The 22,147-nt window shown below is 44.6% G+C and overlaps 2 protein-coding genes across 4 annotated transcripts in view; one reads left to right on the top strand and one right to left on the bottom strand.

Moving 5' to 3' along the window:
* NUSAP1 (nucleolar and spindle associated protein 1) overlaps window positions 1-2,892 on the top strand; it is a 38,638-nt gene extending 35,746 nt beyond the window's left edge. Inside the window, exon 12 of the mRNA XM_054025023.1 lies at window positions 213-2,892. Coding sequence (XP_053880998.1) covers window positions 213-300 — 88 coding nt within the window. The 3' untranslated portion in view covers window positions 301-2,892. The remainder of the gene's footprint in view (window positions 1-212) is intronic.
* Window positions 2,893-2,998: 106 nt separating this feature from the next.
* Window positions 2,999-20,889, bottom strand: NDUFAF1 (NADH:ubiquinone oxidoreductase complex assembly factor 1). Of its 3 annotated transcripts, none has more exons than XM_054025024.1 (5): window positions 20,706-20,889; window positions 8,375-9,022; window positions 5,547-5,732; window positions 5,033-5,107; window positions 2,999-3,201 (listed from the first exon to the last, which is right to left on the bottom strand). In XM_054025024.1, the coding sequence occupies exons 2-5, from the start codon at window positions 8,879-8,881 to the stop codon at window positions 3,061-3,063; spliced, it is 909 nt and encodes a 302-aa protein (XP_053880999.1). In that variant the 5' UTR covers window positions 8,882-9,022; window positions 20,706-20,889; the 3' UTR covers window positions 2,999-3,060. The 3 variants fall into 3 exon arrangements, with proteins under 3 accessions (XP_053880999.1, XP_053881000.1, XP_053881001.1); XM_054025025.1 differs by lacking the exon at window positions 20,706-20,889 and adding an exon at window positions 19,705-19,761; XM_054025026.1 differs by lacking the exon at window positions 20,706-20,889 and adding an exon at window positions 19,691-19,751.
* Between the last annotated feature and the right edge of the window lie 1,258 nt (window positions 20,890-22,147).

Below are 22,147 nucleotides of genomic sequence, written 5' to 3'. Positions count from 1 at the left end.
ACAAGCCAACACTTTTAAATAAATGCTCTGTCCTGAACCATGCTTATGTTAGAGAAATTTTTCTATCTCTATCAAAATGTTTAGCATCAGGATGGCCAAAGTATAGCTCACAGCTTAGGGTTATTGCTTATGCATATAGTTATCTCTATGCCTATGCAACTAATTGCTCATTTGCTCCAATTTTGTGTGATTTGTTTTCTTTTCACTTTCAGAGAAGGGAGGCGTGAGAAGCATTTGCTGGAGAGAAAGCAGAAAAAGGCTCAGCTGCTTGGAACCCGCAGAGGACTATCCATGGCTTAGGAGGAATTTAGTGACGTCTTAAGGCCTCACTGTAAATACTGTTCTCAGGAAAAATCTTTCCCACCTTTGTAAATATTTCTGTTTATATGTTTGCATTAAAGGATGAGTCAGGTCACCTGAGTTGACTGGATGTTACTAGCCATGTAGGGCAGGCTTTCTTAGTGCTGTTGAGCTTAACATTGTTAGTGATTTTACAAGTTGGATAAAATATTGAAACTTTAAATCTTTTAATATGTTTTAAGTAGAGCCCAGAGTATCTCAAATTACTTGGAGCCATTCATCCAGTTAGGTTTTAGATTGGCTGGATATTCTTGGTTGTAAATTTTGAACAAAAACTTCCTCTTAAGTCAGCAGAGTCCATAAAACTATTAGACTGAAGAGATACTAAGGGAGGAGGGGAGGGAAAAGAGGAAACGTTAAAGGGATAATCATGAAGCCTATTCACACTGAGTCACTTATCAGTTGGGCATATTTCTCTAGAGATTCTAAATAACTTCGAAATATGTTCCATTATCAAGAAATTTAAGACACTGGGAGACTCGCTGACAAGTAGGGTATGTGTAGCAGCAATTAGAGCAGTTTCCTATATTTAAGTCCTTTGTGAAGTAAACAACAATCTCTAGGAGAGGGAAAACCATATTATAAGGGCTTTCTGGAGAACTAAAAGCCCTAAATAATGGTACTCTTTTAGAATGAAATAGGAAAAAAAGTAAGTAGAAGTTAATACAAACCTTGGTAGGTTGCTAATCCAATATGTGAAGAGCAAGTCATTAGTTTTTTGTCCCTCTCCACATTTATTACAGGATAAAATTTGGCATAATAGAACAATTGTTGTCTAGCCTGAAGCATTTACAAGATACTCTATTAGTAAACCAAATTCTTTTGAAGTATGATATACTTAGAGTAGATTTAGAAAGCCTGTAGCAGCAATATCAGCAATTTCCCAAAGGTAATCTGTAAAGAAAATCATCTTGATTTTTATCATTAAACATCATGGAATAGACTGGAAGCGCAGGGGAAGGTGTGGGGGAGGAGGCACTCTAGTTGCTATTTCATTACAGCTCTTTGGACTTATGAGCAAATATTTACAAAGTAATAGGCTCACTTTTGTGTTTAGGTTTAACCTTTCCTGTGATATTTGCTGAAACATTAGATTCAGAAATAGAAAAGCTTTTTACATAAAATTTTATACTGTTTAATTGGGGAAAATAAATGTTTTTTTGTATTTAATGCTGTTGATTATGACTTTAATAAGTGTGAGGCAGGCAGGCAGACACTTAAAGTTTAACCATATGCAATTGCCAGGTGTGCTCATACATACAGGTCATATCCTCTCTTCCACTAAAGAAAAGGAATATATTACCATTTGCCAAGCTTCATGGTCTACCTAATCACTTTTACTGATGCAGTTCACTTGTTGGGATGTCCTAAATTAGAATTTTGAAACACTTACTGATAGTATTTAGCAGGGACAGAGGGATAATGTTACAGAATATCTGTTACTTTGTTTTTGACAATATTGTGTATGGTTCTATCAGTTTACTGTCTGCGTCTGACACAAATGGAAGAAAGACACTTAAATAGGAAAATATGCCTCAAAAACTGGCAGGGAATATAAGCAGGTACAGCATCTGAACTGTTCTACCTCTCTATACTTTAAGTTGAGCACTTTTTGAACACTATTTTGATTGAAATCCTTTATTAAGTATAAACCTTTCCTCAGATTACAGAAGAACTGAAACCCAGCACTCCTTGTCCTAAAACAAATGTATGCATTTTGAAAACCAAACCCGCTTCAGGAAAATCTCATCACCTCCGCACTCTGCTAGGTGTTGTATAAATTAAGAGATGTAGGCCTTTCCCAGCTTTTGAATTCCAACTTTGGAGAATCCTGGTGTAACCCTTCATATACTTCCCCTCCTTTCTTAAAGGCTTTGAGTAATGAAATACTTTGTGTCAACATCATCATCACAGACCTCTACACCCATTGAAATGTGGCAGCTGACACCTCAAACTCCCTCCACCCCCTCTTTTCAGGTTCTCTCCATTCATTACACAGCTCGTTTTGAAGATTTGCTTTGTAACCATGACAGATTTTTTTATTTTTTTTTAATGGAAAGCTGAGACTGGACTCCTGTCCACCCCCATGTCTACTCCTCTGTGGGCCCTGGGGAAGTTTGCTCCACAATTTATGGAACAGTCCTAACATCTGTTAGTCCTCTGGCTGTGAAAAGGACCATGGTTTTCTGTGTGCAATAGTATTAAACAGGGAAGGTTATTCTAATTCTAAAGGTGAGATGAAATACAAACCAAGAAATCTTACAGCATTGTAAGCCCCTATTATCTTATGAATTGCACCTTCTCAGTTTTGGGATAGAAACTGCCTCTAATGAATAGGCATGTGCCTGAACAATATATCCAGACAGCAGTTTCTAACATAACTTTGCACTATTGTACCCGGATTCTCTTTGAAACTATCTCCCCAACAATAGAGCAATAATCTCGCGTGGTCTGTTTTTACAGTGGACTTCTGCAACTGGCTGTTGGAAGCCACAAGAAACCTTTAATACCATATGTTCTTAAGCTGCAAGTCTGCTCAGTTTATTATGGAGTCCATCCCACTCACTTCATGCAGTTACTCTTTAATATTTATGTGAACTCTGTCTCCCACCATGCATGAAGAAACTCAAGTTTAACATGGTGTATAAATATTTAATAAAATGAGCTACTGAAGTACGTTCCACAGGATTGCAGGTCCATCTAGGCCTTGGGATTTTTTTCATATTTTTCATAGGCGAATTCTTCTGTGTGAGCTCTGTCTTTCAGCAATCCAATAAAGTCTATCTCCAGCTGGAAAGGGCCATCTGCCTTGTCTCCCAATGTGAATCCAACAGTACTAATCTGATAAAAGAAATTGGTTATTCATTTGGATACGGTTTCAAGTAATGGTGAGATTAAAGGTAGTAAAGCCTAGGAAATTTTTCCGTGTTCTCCATACATTGCATTGACTGCACAGGCATATTCATGTTGCAACAGGAATCTATTCAAATGTGCAACACTGCTACAGCAAAATTAATTCCTGAAACTCTTTGGATTAATACTACAGAATGTGATTAAGAGTGATAATGTGCCCTTGTGTATATTCTAAACAATTAAGTCTTTGAACTATGTTGAGCTATATGGAAAAAGGGGTGTTTTATTGAGCCAGGAAAAGCCCTGGAATTTTTAACCTGGGAAATTCTTCAATGCTGCAAATTTCTCCGTTTCTGCCTTTAAGTATACTGTTAAAAATGCAGACTTACTTATCCATGGCAAACGTCCCATGTGACATAATGACTATTTCCATGTAACTTAGGATTTCAGACTTAAGTAGACTACTAAAGGTTTTCACAAAGAAAAATGGTAAAAGGATGGAGGCCATTTGGGGGAGCCGGGGGCATGTAAGGAGGAAATGTCAGGTATTACATACAAGAATTCCATACCCAATTAGACCAAGGAAAGTGCATGAAATTTTGTAGTAGCCAATTATGGTTTATGTTAGTCTCTCTGATCGTTTCTTCCTGGCCCTCATCAAACAGAGTGGCTAATGCCTTGAAATGTGAGGCCTCTCTTACAAGATTCTGGGTTTTATTTTTAATCTTCACTAATGTAACTTTGGATGTTCTCATTAACTATACAAAAGGTATATTCCTTTTTTAAACCTTAAGCCTGTAGTCTCAATTATATCTTGTGGAAATGAGTCTGATGGGGTAATGTTGAGTATTCTATTAGGTTTGCATTTAAGCTTTAATTTCATTGAATTCCCCTTGTTCTTGTATCTGATCTGATTTCCCTACTCTATCAATTGCTATTTTGTATATCTTTACCATGTCTCATCTACAGTTCCAATTTCTTCATTCTTACTACTGAAGTGTTTTCATGCTGTTAATCACTTTCAACACCCCTCTCTGAACCCCCTACTATGTATTATTTTTAACTGGGTACTTAAATTGAACCCAGTATTCCAGGTGAATACACAGCATTGATTTATGTAATGGGTACTACATAAAATGACACTTCTTCTCTTAACATTGTTTATTTGTTTGCTTTTGACAGAAACTGCACATTGACCGGTCCTCAGTTATAACCAGCATTCTCTCGACTTAGTTAACGTAGAATCCAGTAAGATGTACAAATAGCTCCTTGCTTCCAATGTCTTTTACCTTGCATTTGCCAACAGTGAATTTCATATGCAACAGTGTTAGCCATTCACCTAATTTTTGGTTTCTTCTCTCTTGACTATCCTAAAGAATTGTTAGCTACAATTATCACCTCACTACACACCCTAATGGGGTTGCTAATACATATTTAATACCTGTTCTAGTATATCCCACTTTCTTGCCATAATTGACCATTTATATCTACTTTTCTTTGACAGTTTTTTGTTTCAGTGCAGGACTTTGCCTCCTCTCATCAGTAGTTTCTTTCAGGGCTCTCTGAAAGCCTCAATAAATTGTCAACTGATTCTTAGTAACTACATCTCTTCAAATTTATTTTGATAAGAGATTTTAATTAAATTTGGAAAATTAAGAAGAAAGGTGAGAAACTATATATATTATCTGTGGAATAAAAATACTGCAATTTCAAATTCATATAGCTCTAGATACCTTGACAAGTTTTAAATGATCTTCACTTATACAGTTACTATCATTTAATGAGACTTTCAGTAGTGTAAGGTGCAGAAACAACTTACCTTATCTAACCAGAGTGGGTACTGTTCATCCTGGATTCTCCCCCGACTTGAGAGAAAGAACTTGGAGAATGGAATCTGACCATAAGAAATACGGACTTTAGTTTTACATGTACACATACAATACTAGGAGAACTACTTTCCGCATAAAGCTTAACCCATTTTATGCTCTGTCTAGCTCCTGCAATAGTACCAATCATATACATGGAGTTAATATGCAGAAGATAGACCAGATCAAATTTATTCTTTGTTTCCCTCTGAAGCTTGCTCCAGCCCTATATTCTTCTGTGGTGACTTGCTGATTGCTCTGTGGAACTCCATGACCTGACCATGTGACTAGACAGAATTATATAAACTAGCTGTTTTCTCAATAGAAACAGAGAATAGCTGTTCGGGGAACTTCTATTCGTATTGATAAGCCAAAGAACTTGGTATGCATAAATGCAGCAATCTTTAAAGCAATACAGTACTGAAGAGAATTAATCTTCCTCAGTCCCCAGGAACTATTCAAAGTTACCTTAATTTCCTGCCAGTATGGACCCCCTCGGGTGAACATGAAGTAATTGTACAGGTCATCCTTTTGATGGGAGAAGTATGGGTTTGTATAGATGTTTATCATCCAGGGTCGACCATCACCACGAATGCGTAAATACAGACTATTAAAGTTTGACCAATCATAATACTTCTTAGTTCCAAATGCTCCCTAGAAGATATAAATAAAGCATGTTATTACAGTTCAATATTTCAATGAGAATTACTACTACGAAGACCACAGGTAACTACCACTTTGATCAATTTCCCCTTTCTAGACACTCCTTATCCAAGCTATCTATTGTGACCTACTGGAAACTAGAGGATAAGGAAAGCTAGAGTGAGTGGCTTTCACTACACTCAATCACACAAAATTTCAGTAATGTGTTAGAGGCCTCAAATGGGATTGCATGCTCTAAAGGCTCATACTTGCTGTTTCTTCAATCACAATAACAAGTGACACTTCATTCCCAGCATCAGATTACCCTCTCAAAGGTAGCAGACCTACCATTTGTTTTTACTTCCACACATAAAAAGGGGTGCCATAGCACATCAGACCAATGCTCCATCCAGCATGCTTCAGAGGAAGGTGCAAGAAACCTCACAGATGGCAGATGTGGGACAATCTGCCCCCTATGGAAGTCACATTCTAATCCCTAATAAAAATTGGCTGAAGCCCTGAAACTAGCTTTTATATAACTACCATCCTTTCCAAAATGCGTTAGATGCCAAGACGCTTGTTATCCATATAAATATTCAATTCCTCTGAATCTTGCACACCTTCCCTATCTCATCACTTTATTTTATAAGATAGGGCCCTGATCTTGCAACTGGTTCCACACAGGCAGACCCAAGCATCTACAAGGAGCCCCACTGAGATTAATGAGGCTCTGGGAAAACAGAGCCTCCCTCTGCTGAACAGTTGCACGCTTAGGGCCTACGACAGTACCAAAGAAACATGTTAAATTTCCCTCAGTTTTGAGGCATACTCCATGGTTACTTAGGAGCAATTTTCTTCCTGCTTACTAGTTTTTCAGGTAACATGGACAACAGATAACATTAACGCTAGCCTGAAGGCTGGGGCTGTTCTTTCTATGCTTGTGGCAGTGCTGCAGTATGCATCCTCCTTAGTTTAAAAATTATACCTTGCCCTTATGCCTCATTAATTAGCCTCAAATTGCTTTGGAAAGGAGGCTAACTCTTACAGATTGAGGAGCTGAGGGGTTAAACAACAAGGCTAACTTCACACAGCAAGTAAGTGGCAGATGGGGGAATATATCCACATCTGAAAGTCTTGTGTTCTGTTCTTTGTTGCCTCCCTTTGAATGAGTTCATCCGTGTTCATAAGTGTTCACCCCTACACTTAATTTGGTCCATTTTTACCTATTCTAGTTCTTATATTGCTTCTGTCAACATAGCATTTGACTGACCTGTACATACTTTCTATCCCCCAGGGTCCTAGGCCTAAGAAAGTGAGATAACTATGTACCCTATTTATTCTGCTTTACAACAGCAGTGTTATTTACACATTTGACTCTAAGCTCTACTTTCTGACTGGGTGTTCATCCACCTTTTTTTGTAAATGTAAAATAGGAAGGGCAATAGTTCCTCACTGAGTGTAGGAAACAGACAATAGTAAACCATATCAACATCACCTTTTTTGTTTTTTGTTCAAGTTAGAACTAGGTTCAGTCTCTTGGCAGAAAAAGATTTGTCCCTTGCATATTCTGACACACTACAGAACCCAAGTGCAGATCTTTACAAAGGCACATTCCAATATAGATTGTTTCCCTCCTGACTCCACTAAAAAAAGAAGTGCTCTGATCTAAAATTGAGTTTGGATGCACATCGTTAGAGTTAAGGCCTAGACAATTTGGCTGTATATGTATACACACACTAACTCCAGATTAGACACTAAACCAGTCATTTAAAACAAACCAATTCTGGATACAAAACTTGTTGCAGGAGATCTTTGGTTTGTGGGGAGACCATACACAAGGTTGTCTCTTACTCAGTTATCAAGGTGTAGTAGGAAACCCACTTTATACTGATAAAAAAGAGTCATTTGTTTCTTTCCTGAAAACGAAGATCTAGCCCTGAACTAAGGCTTTGTTCAGCCTGCTCACGGAGCAGGGCAGCGATTACATCACCGAATGGATTTATGCAGCAATGTCTCATTCCTTCAGATGCTCTGATACATTTGCAACAAGTAAAAGACCACTTTATTCTGGCTGGTATGACAAGCAGTTGTACAGCTGTAAAACACAGGGCAATAGATTTTCCTGTGAAAGTCTCAAGAGATTCTGAGCTTAGGGAAAAGGCTGCCTTTGTTTTGGCCAAATTGACACATTAAGTTGTTATAAATTTAAATTCAGAAACCTAATTAACTAACACCAGTAAAACGCAATAATATGAGTTTTGCATTTTTTATTCAATGGACAGACTGTGAAATGTGTGGAATAATGAAAGTTCATCTGTAAGCTCCCTGCAGCATGCCAAGTAAATACATCAGTTATCATATTCAGAAGAACAAACACCCAAGGGATAGAGTTTTCTCCAGTTGTGCGTGGAGTGAAGTCAATTTTGTGCAATAAGATTGAGATGCATAGTATGTAACTTCAGCCTGTTTCTCTTTTTCTTGCATCCAGGAGAATTTAATTTAAATGAGGAAAGAAAACAAACATGACACAAAAAAGTATTCTTCTAGAGAGAGAATTGCCACCCAAGTCTCTACTGCTCCAGTCCTGACTGCAGAGAAATGCTGACTGATTCAACACTGAATGTTAATAACTTAAGTCACTAAGTTATACTGACCTTTGGCAGTTTGGTTTTCATTGAACAATATCCACTGTATCTTGTCTCCCCATCACGAGGTACTTCAGTATTGAGGGTCCCATACAGCAGAGCAGTCTGATTATTCTTACCCAGTTTTAGGTAGGTTTCACTTTTTCCTCCGATCTCTGCATCAGAAGAAACCACCCACTCATCTAAATCTTTCTGGCTGCGAAACTCCCAGACCACTCTAGTCTGTTGCAACAAGTACTCGTCAAAATGATAGCCCTCAGGCCCTTTCCAGTGATCCACCAACTCCTTTTTTAGGAGGCCAAAATTTTTCTTAATTACATCCACTCCCTTCTCAAAGCTGAAATTCATCTTCCAAGGTGGAGTGTTATCAGGGGATGTCCCTGGTCTCCTATAGCTACTGTACAATTTTGAGATGCAATCAGTGAGGAGAGGTCCAAGCAAAGGATGCAAGGCATTTTGCCTATGGCACCTTCTAGAAAGAAAGACACTGTCCAGCAGTTTAAAAGATAGAGCCATAATGATAAACAAGGTTGAAGAATAATCAGAATTCCTTGAGGAAGATAATTATCAGGTTTGAAACAAATTCTTAAAAAATCAAAAAAACAAAAACAAAAAAACTAGATATATCCTATTTTGGTTAATGTAGCTTGCCTCCACCTGTAATGAGAAGAAACAATTAAAGAAGCTACACTTGAAGCATTCTTGCAAGTTTAATTTAAAAGAGACACCAACTTGAAATCCAGTCATTTTAAAAAATATATGAGTTAAAAGTAGTTTCAAGTACTACACCTGCTGAGTCTTCCTGTGAATGTACAGTGACATTTTCCTAATTTGTAAACACTTTTTGCCTGCCCTTGTTGTGTGAAAGACACACACAAACAGCAGAAACTGACTGACTTACACAAAGTACTGTCAAATGCATAAAGGAAATCAACTGAAAAATTATTTCCCAATTTATTTTCTTTCCATTATAGTAAATTCAGGTTCTACTTGTAGCAACAATAGATACAACTTTTACAAAGAGATATATAATTTTTCAAGTTGATGGTATACCTTTAAAGCAGCGGTTCTCAAACTTTTGTACTGGTGACCCCTTTCACACAGCAAGCCTCTGAGTGCGACCCCCCCCCCCCCTTATAACTTAAAAACACTTTTTTATATTTAACACTATTATGAATGCTGGAGGCAACACAGGAATTGGGGTGGAGGCTGACAGTTCACGACCCCCCATGTAATAACTCATGACCCCCTGAGGGGTCCTGACCCCCAGTTTGAGAACCCCTGCTTTAAAGCATTGTGTGAACAGAATGTTGTGAACAATTTTGACCCAAACCAGTTATGGAATCATTACATAGTTAACAGTGTTTTTAGGACAACTAAGTACAGATTGCATGAAACCTAGTAATCTAGAGGGAATTTCCTCCTCGCTTTTTTTTTTTTTGGCTTCTGTATCTTATTATCCAGCTCAATGACTATTAATTTTCCAATTCATTACTGTATTTATTTTAGAGTTCATATCAAAGGCATCCCACAAGAAACTCACAGACTGAAAGATGCTCAAGTCTGATAACCTAACCACAATTTCTTATAAAATATTTTTAAAAGTTGCAAAGTTTCTATAGCTAGATGGAACTTAGTGTGCAGGGAATACTCTAAGCAAAAGAGAGAACTGAAGAAAGCAAAAAAAAAAAAAAAAGGCACATTAGCTCAAAAAAATACCCATTCATCTCTTTGTATAAATAGCTCCTAAATACCCTACCATAACCGTTAGAGGACTCCTGAATTCTAATTAATAAATCTGAACACAATTTCAAGATAACTACATGTCTGGGAACAATCACTACATATGTGCACCATAACCTGACAGGAAGTGAAAGGAAAATTGCAGATATGGAACTCCATCGAAATATTCACAGCCTAGCTATTAACATGAAGACTGGGACTCTGACTCTAAGTTCTGTGGTACCCAGATACCACAGTGTGTTGAATTCTGTCACAGGACAGGAGAAGGACACTTGACAAAGGTAGACTTCATAATGCAATAGCTCAGCCCCTGCTTTATATCCCTTATTTAGGCACAAGCTCAAAAGACAACCCCGAAGGAACTCTCATCGAAAGAAGTCATGGAACAAAGGTTATGAAGGACCAGATTCAGTCCAACATCCCTTGTGATCTTTGTTCTGACAATATCATCCAATGTTGGCCATTCCAGTAACTGAAGCAATCTGGTATTTAACGTGGGGAAAAAAACAGGAACTCCATACAGGACAGCAATGGTCCATCTCATCTTCTATCTTAGCAGTTCTCAAACTGTCGGTTGGGACCCCAAAGTGGGTTGCGACCCCATTTTAATGGCATTGCCAGGGCTGGCTTAGGCTTGCTGGGGCCCGGGGCCAGAGCTGAAGCCCAAGGGCTTCAGCCCTAGGCGGCGGGGCTCAGGTTATAGGCTCCCTGTTGGGGCTGAAGCCCTTGGGCTTCAGCTTTGGCCTCCCCAGCTTGGGCAGTGGGACCTGGGCTTTGGCTTTGCCCCCTCTCCCCCACTCAGGGTGGTGGGGCTTGGGCTTTGGCTCCGGCTTCGGTTCCCCCCTCCGGGAGTCATGTAGTAATTTTAGTTGTCAGAAGGGGGCTGCGGTGCAATGAAGTTTGAAAACCCCCGTTCTATCTTGTCTCCAACAGTATCAAATGCCAGATATGGAAAAACTGAAAAGCCCAGAATTCATCTGCACAATATTCTTCCCTGGGGGGAAAAGTGACAGAGTCAGTAAGAGGCATAGCCTTGGTCTACACAGAATTTTACATCAGTATAGCTACATCTCTTAGGGTGTGAAAATCCACATCCCTGAGAAACTTAGCTATACCCACCTAACCCGCTGTGTAGAAAGCACGAGGTTGAAGGAATAATTCTTCCATTGACCTAGGCTATGTCTACGCTACCACTTATATTGGCATAACTTATGCCACTTATGTTTTTTCAGACCTCTGAGAGATGTAAGTTACACTGACATAAGCACTGGTGTGGACAGCGTTACGCTGGCAGGAGAGCTTCTCCTACTGACATAGCTACCGCTGCTCATTGGGGGTGGAGTAATTATGTTGACAGGAGGGCTCTTTCCCATCAGCATAGAGCAGCTACACAAGAGATCTTACAACTGTGCTGCTGTAAGTTCTCTAGTGTAGACATGGCCCTAGCTACTGCCTCTTGGGGAGGTGGATTATCTATGCCAATTGGAGCATCTCTCCCGTCGGCATAGGCAGTGTCTACACTGAAGCACTACAGCAGCATAGCTGTAGCATTTTAAGTGTAGATCAGTCCATAGGGAAAAGCATAGCAGCTGAACCATAATGCCATATGGACTGCTATGGTCCTTTCATCTGGCATTCAGTTATGACCTTTCAGATGCAAATATGCAGAAAGTCTAAGCAGTCATACCATACCTTCCCTCATTCTGCCTGTCATTATTAAGCGTCACTCACCCACCTTGCATGCCTAACAGATCACATTTAGGCTAGCACCATAGAAATCCCAGGAAGAGTTAAACTGGCTGGAGGATTTAAGATGGCAGATTGCATCTGAAAAAAATCCCCAAAAATGCTTTTAAAGCCTCCCCTCGCACCCCCCCCAAAAAGTATGACAATTTTCACCTTAGGAGAAGAAAGGGTGTTCTCTGTATTCTTTTTAGACTGCTACCCTCCCCATCCACACTTTTCCCTCTATTTCACATCCCCCATGTATTGGCTATTATAATTTCAGACAAGTAAAACTAGACTGGATTGGACTTGCTATAGAAATTGACCTGACATTTTAAAATACATTATTTCCTCTGGGATTTTAAGAAAGGAGGTGTTCAAGATAAATATTATCAAAGCACCAATAATGCATGTGACGATTGTACTTGTTCTTTCCCCGTGGGAATTCTTAATTAAAAAGTCCAATCACCCTAACCCAGAGTTTCTTCTGAATGTTGATGTCCCATATAATTCAAAGTTAAAAATCTTTGTGGACCATCAGTAGGACCCCTATCTCCAACCCTCTGCATTTGCTCATCCTCCAATCCTCTCATTTTCTTCCTCTTTTCTTCTCCTTTCCTTGCAGCGTCAGAAGCAGTTACATAGGAGCAACGAGCTCAAGCACAGAAGCACTTTACATGTAGTACTGACTGCATCAGGAAACTAGATCAATTATAATTAGTTTGCCATTTGCCTCTATAGCCAGCTTCAACACTAGCACTATGCTACTCTGCAGCAGCTGTTGCTAGTGGTCCTGTGGGAGTCTGCCACCTAATCAATGATATGTCCATGCAGGCAGTAGCAGACCAAAGATGAGAGAGCATGGCAGAAGAACACGTGTGTCAAGACAAGAAAGTGTTGCTTATCCAGCACATAACTGCTACAAGAGTGGAGAGACAAATTGTAGCATTATTGTTCTTCTTCGAGTGCTTGCTCATATCGATTCCAATTAGGTGTGCGCGCGCCGTGTGCACGATTGTCAGAGAATTTTCTACCCTAGCAACACCCAGTGGGTCGGCTGGGGAGCCGCCTGGAGTGGCGCCTTCATGGTGCTGGATATATACCCCAGCCGACCCAGCACCCCCTCAGTTCCTTCTTACCGCCCGTGACGGTCGTTGGAACTGTGGAGCGCGGCATAGCTGTCTTCCACTCTCCCTAGCTTTCCTTGTTAGTTATTGTTGTAGATAGTTGTTAGTTGTATAGTTATAGATTTAGTATAGTTTAGTAGTTTAATAGCTGATACAGAGTAGTTATAAGTAGTTAGCGGGGATAAGGGGGTTTTCATCTCCCCCTTTTCCCCCGGCGTGCAGCCGGGCTCATGCCCAACGCTCCTGGCTTTAAACCGTGCGCGACCTGCGCTAAGCCTATGCCAACGGGAGACCCCCACGACTCTTGTCTAAAGTGTCTAGGGGAGTCTCACCAGACTGATAAGTGCAGGATCTGCAAGGCTTTTCGGCCCAGGACCAAAAAGGAGCGGGACTTTCGCCTTAAACAGCTCCTTATGGAGGCGGCACTTAGCCCAGACCCTCCTTCGGCATGCCAAGCTCCGGCACCAAACGCCTCAGTGCGCAGCGCCCCAGCGGCGGCCTCGGGTACTGCACCACGAGGAGACGCAGATAAGACCCCACGGCACCATCCTCCATCGGCACCGCGTCCGCTGCAAGCCCCTCGGCGCCGTTCCCTGTCTCCCGGTCACAAGAGACCCCATAAAACACAGGAGACTGCCACGCAACAGCAGGCACTGGCGCCCCACGCAGTGGCCGCGGAGTCGCATCCGGAATCGGAACGTCAGAGGTTACAGGTGCCATCATCGACACTGTTAACTCCGGCACCAGTAGTAGGGCCGTTGAGTCCGGTGCGGACTGGCTCCCCGCCCCATTCTGTGTCTCCCGTCTACGCCAGAGACGTTTGCAACGGCGAGAGACCTCATTGCCCTCACGGAACTGGCACCGTCTCAGACCATGGCACCGCATCCGCTCCGCACGGTGCAATCCAGGGGCAAGCCTGCCCTGCTACGCCCTCCATCTCCGAGCATGGACTCTCGGCACCGCTCCCGGTCTCGGAGCAGGTCCCGATGCTGCTCGCAGTCCCGGCACCGGTCTTCATCACGGCGCCGGTCATACTCGCAGCCCAGCTCTTCCTCCCGGCACCAGTCCACCTCTCGGCACCGACCCGAGCATCGGTACCGCTCAGAGTCCCGATGCAGTTCCTGGCACCAGTATGAGTGCCGATCCCGTTCGAGAGGCCGCTCCCGGCACCGATTCTACAGACGGTCTTCTTTGCAATCCAGATCTGGATCCTGGTACCGGCATGGCCATCGGCACTGTTCTCGCTCCCAGTTCCGCTCCCCGGCACCGCGCAGAGACCGCTCTCCCGTGGACCGGTACTGCTCGGCACCGTTCCAGGAGGAGCCAATGCAATCACGCTCGGCACCGCTCTGGCCCTCAAGATCTGCGTCTCACTCTTCTGAAGTGAGAAGCAGATCTCAGCCTATCCTGCTCAGGGTCAGGCAGCGGACAACCTTGGCCATTGGCAGGATGGGGCAGAGGACCCTAGACAGGACCCTGCACATTGGTCTTTCTGGACCCCATGGGCATATCACCAGGCACAAGGGGCTCCACCAGCGGCCTCTCGCTCGGCACACTCAGAGCCCAGGGTACCGGCGGCCCCCATTACCTGTCCTCCCCCAGCGGGTATGGAGGCTCCTGTGCCAACACCCACGCAGGCCCCAGACCCCAGTACAGGGGATCCTGGACATCAGGGACCCTCGGACCCAGACCCACCTCTGGATCCTTTACCGCCTGAGGCATCCTCCTTATCTTTCCCAGATGAGGCGGTGGCGGGCACGACAACCTCGGGCCCACCCCCGATAGACCTCCATGCCCACCAAGACCTGTTACATAGGGTGGCACGGAACATGGATCTACAGGCAGAGGAGATAGTGGAAGTGGAGGACCCGGTGGTGAGCATCCTCTCAGCTGATGCCCCATCCCGAGTGGCGTTGCCCATCATCCGCACGATCCAGGCTAACGCCAACACCATATGGCAAACCCCTGCCTCCATCCCACCCACTGCCAGAGGGGCAGAGAGGAAATACTTTGTCCCCTCTAAAGACCATGAGTATCTCTACACCCACCCTCACCCGTGTTCACTAGTGGTCTCCTCAGTGAACGCAAGAGAGCACCATGGGCAACAGGCGGCAGCACCCAAATCGAAGGATGCCAAGCGGTTCAATTTGTTCAGATGCAAGAGCTACTCAGCGGGAGGTCTGCAGCTCAGAGCCGCAAACCAACAGGTGCTCTTGAGCCGCTACGATTACAACTCATGGAACTCCATGGGTAAATTTAAGGAGTTGGTCCCCCAGGACTCGAGAGAGGAGTTTGGGGCCCTAGTAGAGGAAGGTAAAAAGGTGGCTAGCACCTCCTTACAGGCCTCGCTAGACATAGCGGACTCTGCCGCTAGGACACTGGCGTCAGGTATAGCCATAAGACGCATTTCCTGGCTCCAGGTGTCTGGTTTGCTGCCAGAACTGCAACAGACCCTACAGGATCTGCCATTTGATGGTCAGGGGCTGTTCTCGGACAAGACGGACTCTCGGTTGCAGAGCCTAAAAGACTCTGGAACCATCATGCGCTCCCTGGGGATGCATGTCTCAGGACCCCAGCGCAGGCCCTTTAGGCCCCAGCCCCAGAGGTTCTACCCTTCTCCTCCTCATCCAAGACAGGACTTCCCCAGAAGGTGTGGACGAGGTGGTAGAAGGAGGTCGACCGGCCCCCAACCCGGTCAGAACCAAGGCCTCCTAGACTACCTTCAGGGCCTAGACAAAATTTTTGAAGGTGCGCTCGAGGACAGCGTACTAGCCATCACCCAGGATCCATTCCCTTTATTTCGGGATCACCTATCTCATTTCCACCATGCTTGGTCCCTTATAACTTCGGACCGTTGGGTTCTTCGCACGGTGGAAGGGGGAATACGCTCTCCAGTTCTCTTTGTCCCCCGTCCCACCCCCCGTCCCTCTTCAGGGACCCTTCTCATGAGCAACTCCTTACACAGGAGGTTTTTACGCTCCTTTCTATGGGGGCTATAGAGGAGGTTCCATCAGAGTTAAGGGGCAGGAGGTTTTACTCCTGCTACTTCCTGATCCCCAAGACAAAGGGGGGTCTTCGACCCATTTTAGATTTACGTGGACTCAACAAATTCATAGTAAAGTTGAAGTTCCGCATGGTCTCGTTGGGGACCATTATCCCTTCCCTGGATCCTGGAGACTGGTACGCCGCCCTCGACATGAAGGACGCATATTTTTATATAGCAATCTACCCTCCGCACCGGCGCTTCCTTCAATTTGTAGTAAACAACGTACACTACCAATTTGCTGTCCTTCCCTTCAGCTTGTCCACGGCTCCGAGAGTGTTCACCAAACGTATGGCCGTCGTGGCAGCCTACCTTCGTCGACAAAGGATACAGGTGTTCCCGTATCTAGACGACTGGCTGGTGCGCAGCCACACCGGGAACAGGTTCAATCCCACGTCCAAATCACACTACAAACATTCCACAAGTTGGGCATCTTACTCAACAAAGAAAAGTCTACTCTGGAGCCAACCCAGAGAATAGAGTTTATCGGGGCAGTCTTAGACTCCAGACTCGCCCGCACTCTTCTGCCAGACACTCGGTTTCAGACCATTGCAAACATCATCCGCAGCCTCCAGGGCTTCCCGACTTCCACAATAAGGAAGTGCCTCGGCCTGTTGGGACACATGGCTTCTTGCACTTCCCTAACCAGGCATGCCAGACTTCGGCTCCGCCCGCTTCAGGCCTGGGTGTCATCGGTGTACCGTCCTTGTCGGGACAGCCTCAACATGGTGGTCATGGTTCCGAATTCGGTCTTGATCTCTCTCAACTGGTGGCTGAACCACAAGTCGGTGTGCGAAGGAGTGCCGTTTCACACCCCACAACCCTCCCTGTACCTGGTCACGGACGCAACATCTCTCGGCTGGGGCGCTCACCTCGGAGAGCGCCAAACGCAGGGCCTGTGGACCGCATCCGAGCTAGCTCTGCACATCAATGTTCGAGAGCGGATGGCAGTGCGCCTAGCCTGTCAGGCGTTTCACGGTCTCCTACAAGGCCATTACGTGGCAGTCCTCACAGACAACACCACTGCCATGTTCTACATCAACAAGCAAGGGGGAGCCCAATTGTCTCATCTATGCCAGGAGGCCATTCGCCTGTGGGAATTTTGCATTGCCCACTCAATACATCTCATGGCATCGTTCCTCCCTGGAGTCCAGAACACTCTAGCAGACCGTCTCAGCAGGTCCTTCCAAACGCACGAGTGGTCGATTCGCCCAGATATCATCCACTCCATCTTCTGGAGGTGGGGATTTCCCCAGATCGACCTATTCTCCTCACACGCCAACAGGAAGTGCCACGTGTTCTGCTCCCTCCAGGGGCGATCTCTGGGCTCCCTGTCAGACGCTTTCCTGCTACCGTGGAAGGACCAGCTGTTCTACGCTTTCCCTCCATTTCCGCTGGTCCACAAGGTCCTGCTCAAGCTACGCAGAGACAAGACACGTATGATTCGAGTCGCTCCAGCTTGGCCAAGACAGCACTGGTACACCACACTCCTGGAGCTGTCGGTACAGACTCCGATCACGCTTCCACTGTGCCTGGACTTGATCTCTTAGGACCACGGCCGACTCTGTCACCCCAACCTGCAATCGCTCCACCTTACAGCGTGGATGCTGCATGGCTAACTCGGGCGGAGCTACGATGCTCGCATCCCGTGCAGCAGGTTCTGTTGGGCAGCAGGAAACCCTCTACACGGGCCACTTACTTGGCCAAATGGAAGCGCTTCTCCTGTTGGTGCAACCAGCGAGCCACGCCCCCCTTGCGGGCGTCGATCCCACTTATACTTGAATATCTCCTATCCCTAAAACAGCAGGGCCTGGCGATATCTTCGGTCAGGGTGCACCTGGCTGCTATATCGGCGTTCCACCCAGGAGAACACGCTTCCTCGGTCTTCTCTAACCCGATGGTCGTCAGATTCCTCAAGGGCTTAGACCGCCTATACCCACAGCTGCGTCAACCGGTTCCGGCGTGGGATCTTAACCTGGTTCTCTCCAAGCTCACAGGGCCCCCGTTCGAGCCATTGGCTACCTGCTCTCTCCTTTACCTATCTTGGAAGACAGGCTTCCTTGTAGCCATCACTTTAGCAAGGCGTGTTTCTGAAATCAGAGCCCTCACGTCCGAACCTCTGTATACAGTCTTCCATAAAGACAAGGTACAGCTTTGCCCCCACCCTGCCTTTCTTCCCAAGGTGGTATCAGCTTTTCATGTGAACCAGGATATATTTCTCCCGGTCTTCCATCCTAAGCCACACGCTACGCGACAAGACTAGCGTATGCACTCCTTGGATGTACGCAGGGCCCTTGCTTTCTATGTCAAGCGTACGGAGCTGTTTAGGAAGACGACTCAACTCTTCATTGCAGTGGCTGACCGAATGAAAGGCCTACTGGTCTCCTCGCAACGTATCTCCTCTTGGATCACGTCCTGTATTCGTGCTTGCTACGACTTGGCCGGTGCCCCGACGCTGCGCCTCACCGCCCATTCCACAAGGGCTCAAGCCTCCTCAACTGCCTTCCTGGCTCACGTCCCGATCCATGACATTTGTAGAGCGGCGGTTTGGTCATCGGTTCACTCCTTTGCCGCTCACTATGCATTTGGACAGCAGTCTAGAGACGATGCTGCATTTGGATCAGCGGTTCTGCACTCAGCGATGTCTCACTCCAACCCCACCACCTAGGAAAGCTTGGTAGTCACCTAATTGGAATCGATATGAGCAAGCACTCAAAGAAGAAAAAACGGCTACTCACCTTTGTAACTGTTGTTCTTCGAGATGTGTTGCTCATATCCATTCCAAACCCGTCCCCCTTCCCCACTGTCGGAGTAGCCGGCAAGAAGGAACTGAGGGGGCGCTGGGTCGGCTGGGGTATATATACAGCGCTATGAAGGCGCCACTCCTGGAGGCTCCCCAGCCGACCCACCGGGTGTTGCTGGGGTAGAAAATTCTCCGACAATAGTGCATGCAGCGTGCGCACACCTAATTAGAATGGATATGAGCAACACATCTCAAAGAACAACAGTTACAAAGGTGAGTAGCCATTTTTTATTCTCATGTCCCATGTTTGTTTCTTGACAGACCAAGGGAATACATATTGTAGCCTAAAATCATTTTCATGACAAGGAATTCCCACCCCATAAACATAAACACTACTGTTCAATCAGAATGGCTGGTAAGGAAAGCGCTCAAGTTTTGCAGTTCCCTGCTGGCTAGGGATGAAGTAAAAATACAGTTACTAACTAAAAGAGAATTGACAGTCCTGGGAATGTTATGCAGCCCTCAGCCCTTCCGAAGTGCAGTGAAGATTAATAGGCCAGGCTCAACATAGATTTATCCTGGCCCCACATAGGCTTTGGAGAGGGAGTGATGGGCAAGTTTACTATTCATTCTATAAATTACATGACAGTTCTGATCTCCACTTTAAACGCATGTAAACACTGATCTAAGAGACAGAGTACTCATAAAACTTAACTGTTATAGAACTTCAATTGAGTCAGTTAAGTAGAAATTATTGCATACATTTTTATAAGTAACATCAGATTTCAGCACATATATTAGTGGAGGGCTCTTTTACTCTTTAGCAAAGACATCCTTTTTCCAAAATGTTAATTTATCACAGATGTTAAAACAACTCAAAAGAGAGTTTAAACAGTATGGCTAAAAACCCCTTCTCTAAAGGGCTCAGTTTTTACTCTTTTGACCTTTGTGATGATACCATTTCACTAGTTTGCTGGTCATCATAGACTTTTCAGTGGAAGCAGAACCCAGATTTCTAAAGTAAAACACAAGCAGGGAAGGGGAAAAGTGAGAAAACTACCGTAAAAAAAAAAAATCAGCCCTTTTTTATATAGATCACAGAAAAGCAAATCAGAGCAAAAGCCCAATTATTCTTCTTTGCAGGTTACCTTTAAAGTTTGCCTCAGCAGGCACCTCACTGCCCAGTCTTCAGGAGTCCTCAAAGACATTTGAAGAGCTGGAGTTCTACTGAATCTGCAGCATTTCATAGGAATGCAGCATTTTGTGACTATACAAATGCATCCATAGCTGAATAATTCCCATGCATTCACTCACCCTTAACACACAAGCACTCGCACCATACTCCCCTCTGCACTCATATGCGTTTTAAGCACTGCCCTAATTGAAGGGTTGCTTTTTCTAATCCCCTTGATGTGTGAGGGCAGGGGGACATGACACATAGCACAAAGGTTTCAGAGTGGTAGCCGTGTTAGTCTGTACCAAAAAGAACGGGAGTACTGGTGGCACCTTAGAGACTAACAAATTATTTGGAAATAAGCTTTCGTGGGCTAAAACCCGATGCACCTGATGAAGTGGGTTTCAGCCCAGGAAAGCTTATGCCCAAATAGCACAAAGGAGCTCCGCCATTTACCTTTGAGGGGCCGACCCTCCCAGGCATGATTACAGCGGCCCTGGACGCTACTCTAGGGCTAGCTCGGCAGCATCGTGTCACGACACGGTGATTGTCACAATCACATGGCGCCCAGCTGCAGCAAGACACATCTGCGAGGGTGAGCGCCCAGACCAGCTCATTGGGGAACACCAGGCTGGGGGCGCTGACCGCTGCTGAGGAGAGACGGGCCGATGCCAGAGTCAGGAACCTCCTCCCCATAGACCAGCCCCACTCCCCGGGGGTAGCTTAGCCCCCCGCTGCTCCCGAGTGAGCCCGCCGTGGGACAGCCACGCTCCCCCCCGCCTCACCTGACAGCAGAGACCGCAGGCTCCCCCCTCACCGCAGGCCGCTCAGCCTCTAGCGACCGGGTCCGCCGAATTCAGTCCCCGTCAGGGGAACTCTGGCCGCGTCGCAAAGGTTCCGCACTCCCCTGAGGCGTTGCAACGCTTTGGCGGTCTAGCTTCATGTGGGACTCAGCGAGGCACTTGGAACCTCAGTGCTCACAGTTACACCCACCGCATTCCCCGCTCAGCCTGCACGTCATTGTCTGCTGCTGGGTTCCCTAGTGTGTGTGTGTCCCTCCAGGATACAGATCCCTCTGCCAGGAGGCAGCATCACCTACTGGTTTGAGCAAGGGCTTGGGATCAGGATTCCTGGTTTTTAGTCCCCACTGTATCACTGTCTCCAGGTGTGATAAACATTGATCAAGTCACCGGTGTGCGTCAGGTTTCTCTTAAACGTTTCCTACGCCACAAAGAGGTTGTTAAGGTTAAATCATTAATGCTTGCAAAGTGTTTTGAGATCCTCAGCTGAAATTTTTTAAATGAAATTTATAAGTGCAAAGTATTATTTAATTTTTACATGTAGTTTTATTGGAACATCAAAAGTTTTTTTTTCTGTATGCTATGAACAGCATTAAGGATTTTTTTTCATTATATGAACTGTTAACTAGTTAGGCGTGTGATACTTAGTATAGTACAGGCTAATTTATACTACTGTACATTGAAAGTATCCAGAGTAACGATGATACTCTGTGGTGTTAGGGAAGGTCAGAGTTAAGGCTGTTTAGAGTACCTTAACTATATCATTGATACATCTCAACATTTGTTTTTTTGGGGTTTAAACATTACCTTAATGTTCATGGCTTTCCAATATCCATGGTATTTTAATGGAACCCCCTTAGATTATAGATACTGATTTACAATCTTAACTATCATTTATTTAAGACTTTTGTCTTGACCACAAAAATAATTATTAATTACAACCGTTAGTCCTTATCTAAAGTTATGTACAGCTAAGAAAATGTCTTGACAATTACAGAGACAATGAGCTCCATACAAATGTATCTTGTGCCTGCGCAGAGCCTCATGCAGAATCAGGGACGAAGTATGTAATCTGTGTTTTTAGAAAAGAAGATTATATTCTATTCTCCAGGGGCAAATCTTTAATTCTATAATATTTCTTATATGGTACCTATCATCATGGTATGGTATCTGAGCACTTCGCTAAGTCAAATCTCTCTGAAGTCAATGGGAAATTTGCCCAAGTACAAGCTAGGTAAAAACTTCAGGCTGTACTCTCATACGTACAGCTAGCTGACTGTTTTGATGTCTCTGTGATCATGAAGCTGCAATTCTCTATACCTTTACTTATTAAACGGTTATTTTATAAAACGTGCTGCAAACCCGCTCTCATGATTGAACCCATTCAGTTATAAGATAAAAACAACAGGATACAGTCTGTCCTCATT

The sequence above is a fragment of the Malaclemys terrapin genome, chromosome 4, assembly GCF_027887155.1.
Source record: "Malaclemys terrapin pileata isolate rMalTer1 chromosome 4, rMalTer1.hap1, whole genome shotgun sequence".
Lineage (NCBI taxonomy): Eukaryota > Metazoa > Chordata > Testudines > Emydidae > Malaclemys > Malaclemys terrapin.
This window is presented reverse-complemented; position numbering and strand designations above follow the sequence as displayed.

Excerpts from the sequence above, each read along its gene's own strand:
- NDUFAF1 (XM_054025024.1), bottom strand. The coding sequence starts at position 8,881 with ATGGCTCTATCTTTTAAACTGCTGGACAGTGTCTTTCTTTCTAGAAGG. Across the intron at positions 5,108-5,546 it reads CATACTGGCAGGAAATTAAG|ATTCCATTCTCCAAGTTCTT; the intron begins GTAACTTTGAAT and ends TCTTATGGTCAG. Across the intron at positions 3,202-5,032 it reads ACCCACTCTGGTTAGATAAG|ATTAGTACTGTTGGATTCAC; the intron begins GTAAGTTGTTTC and ends TTCTTTTATCAG.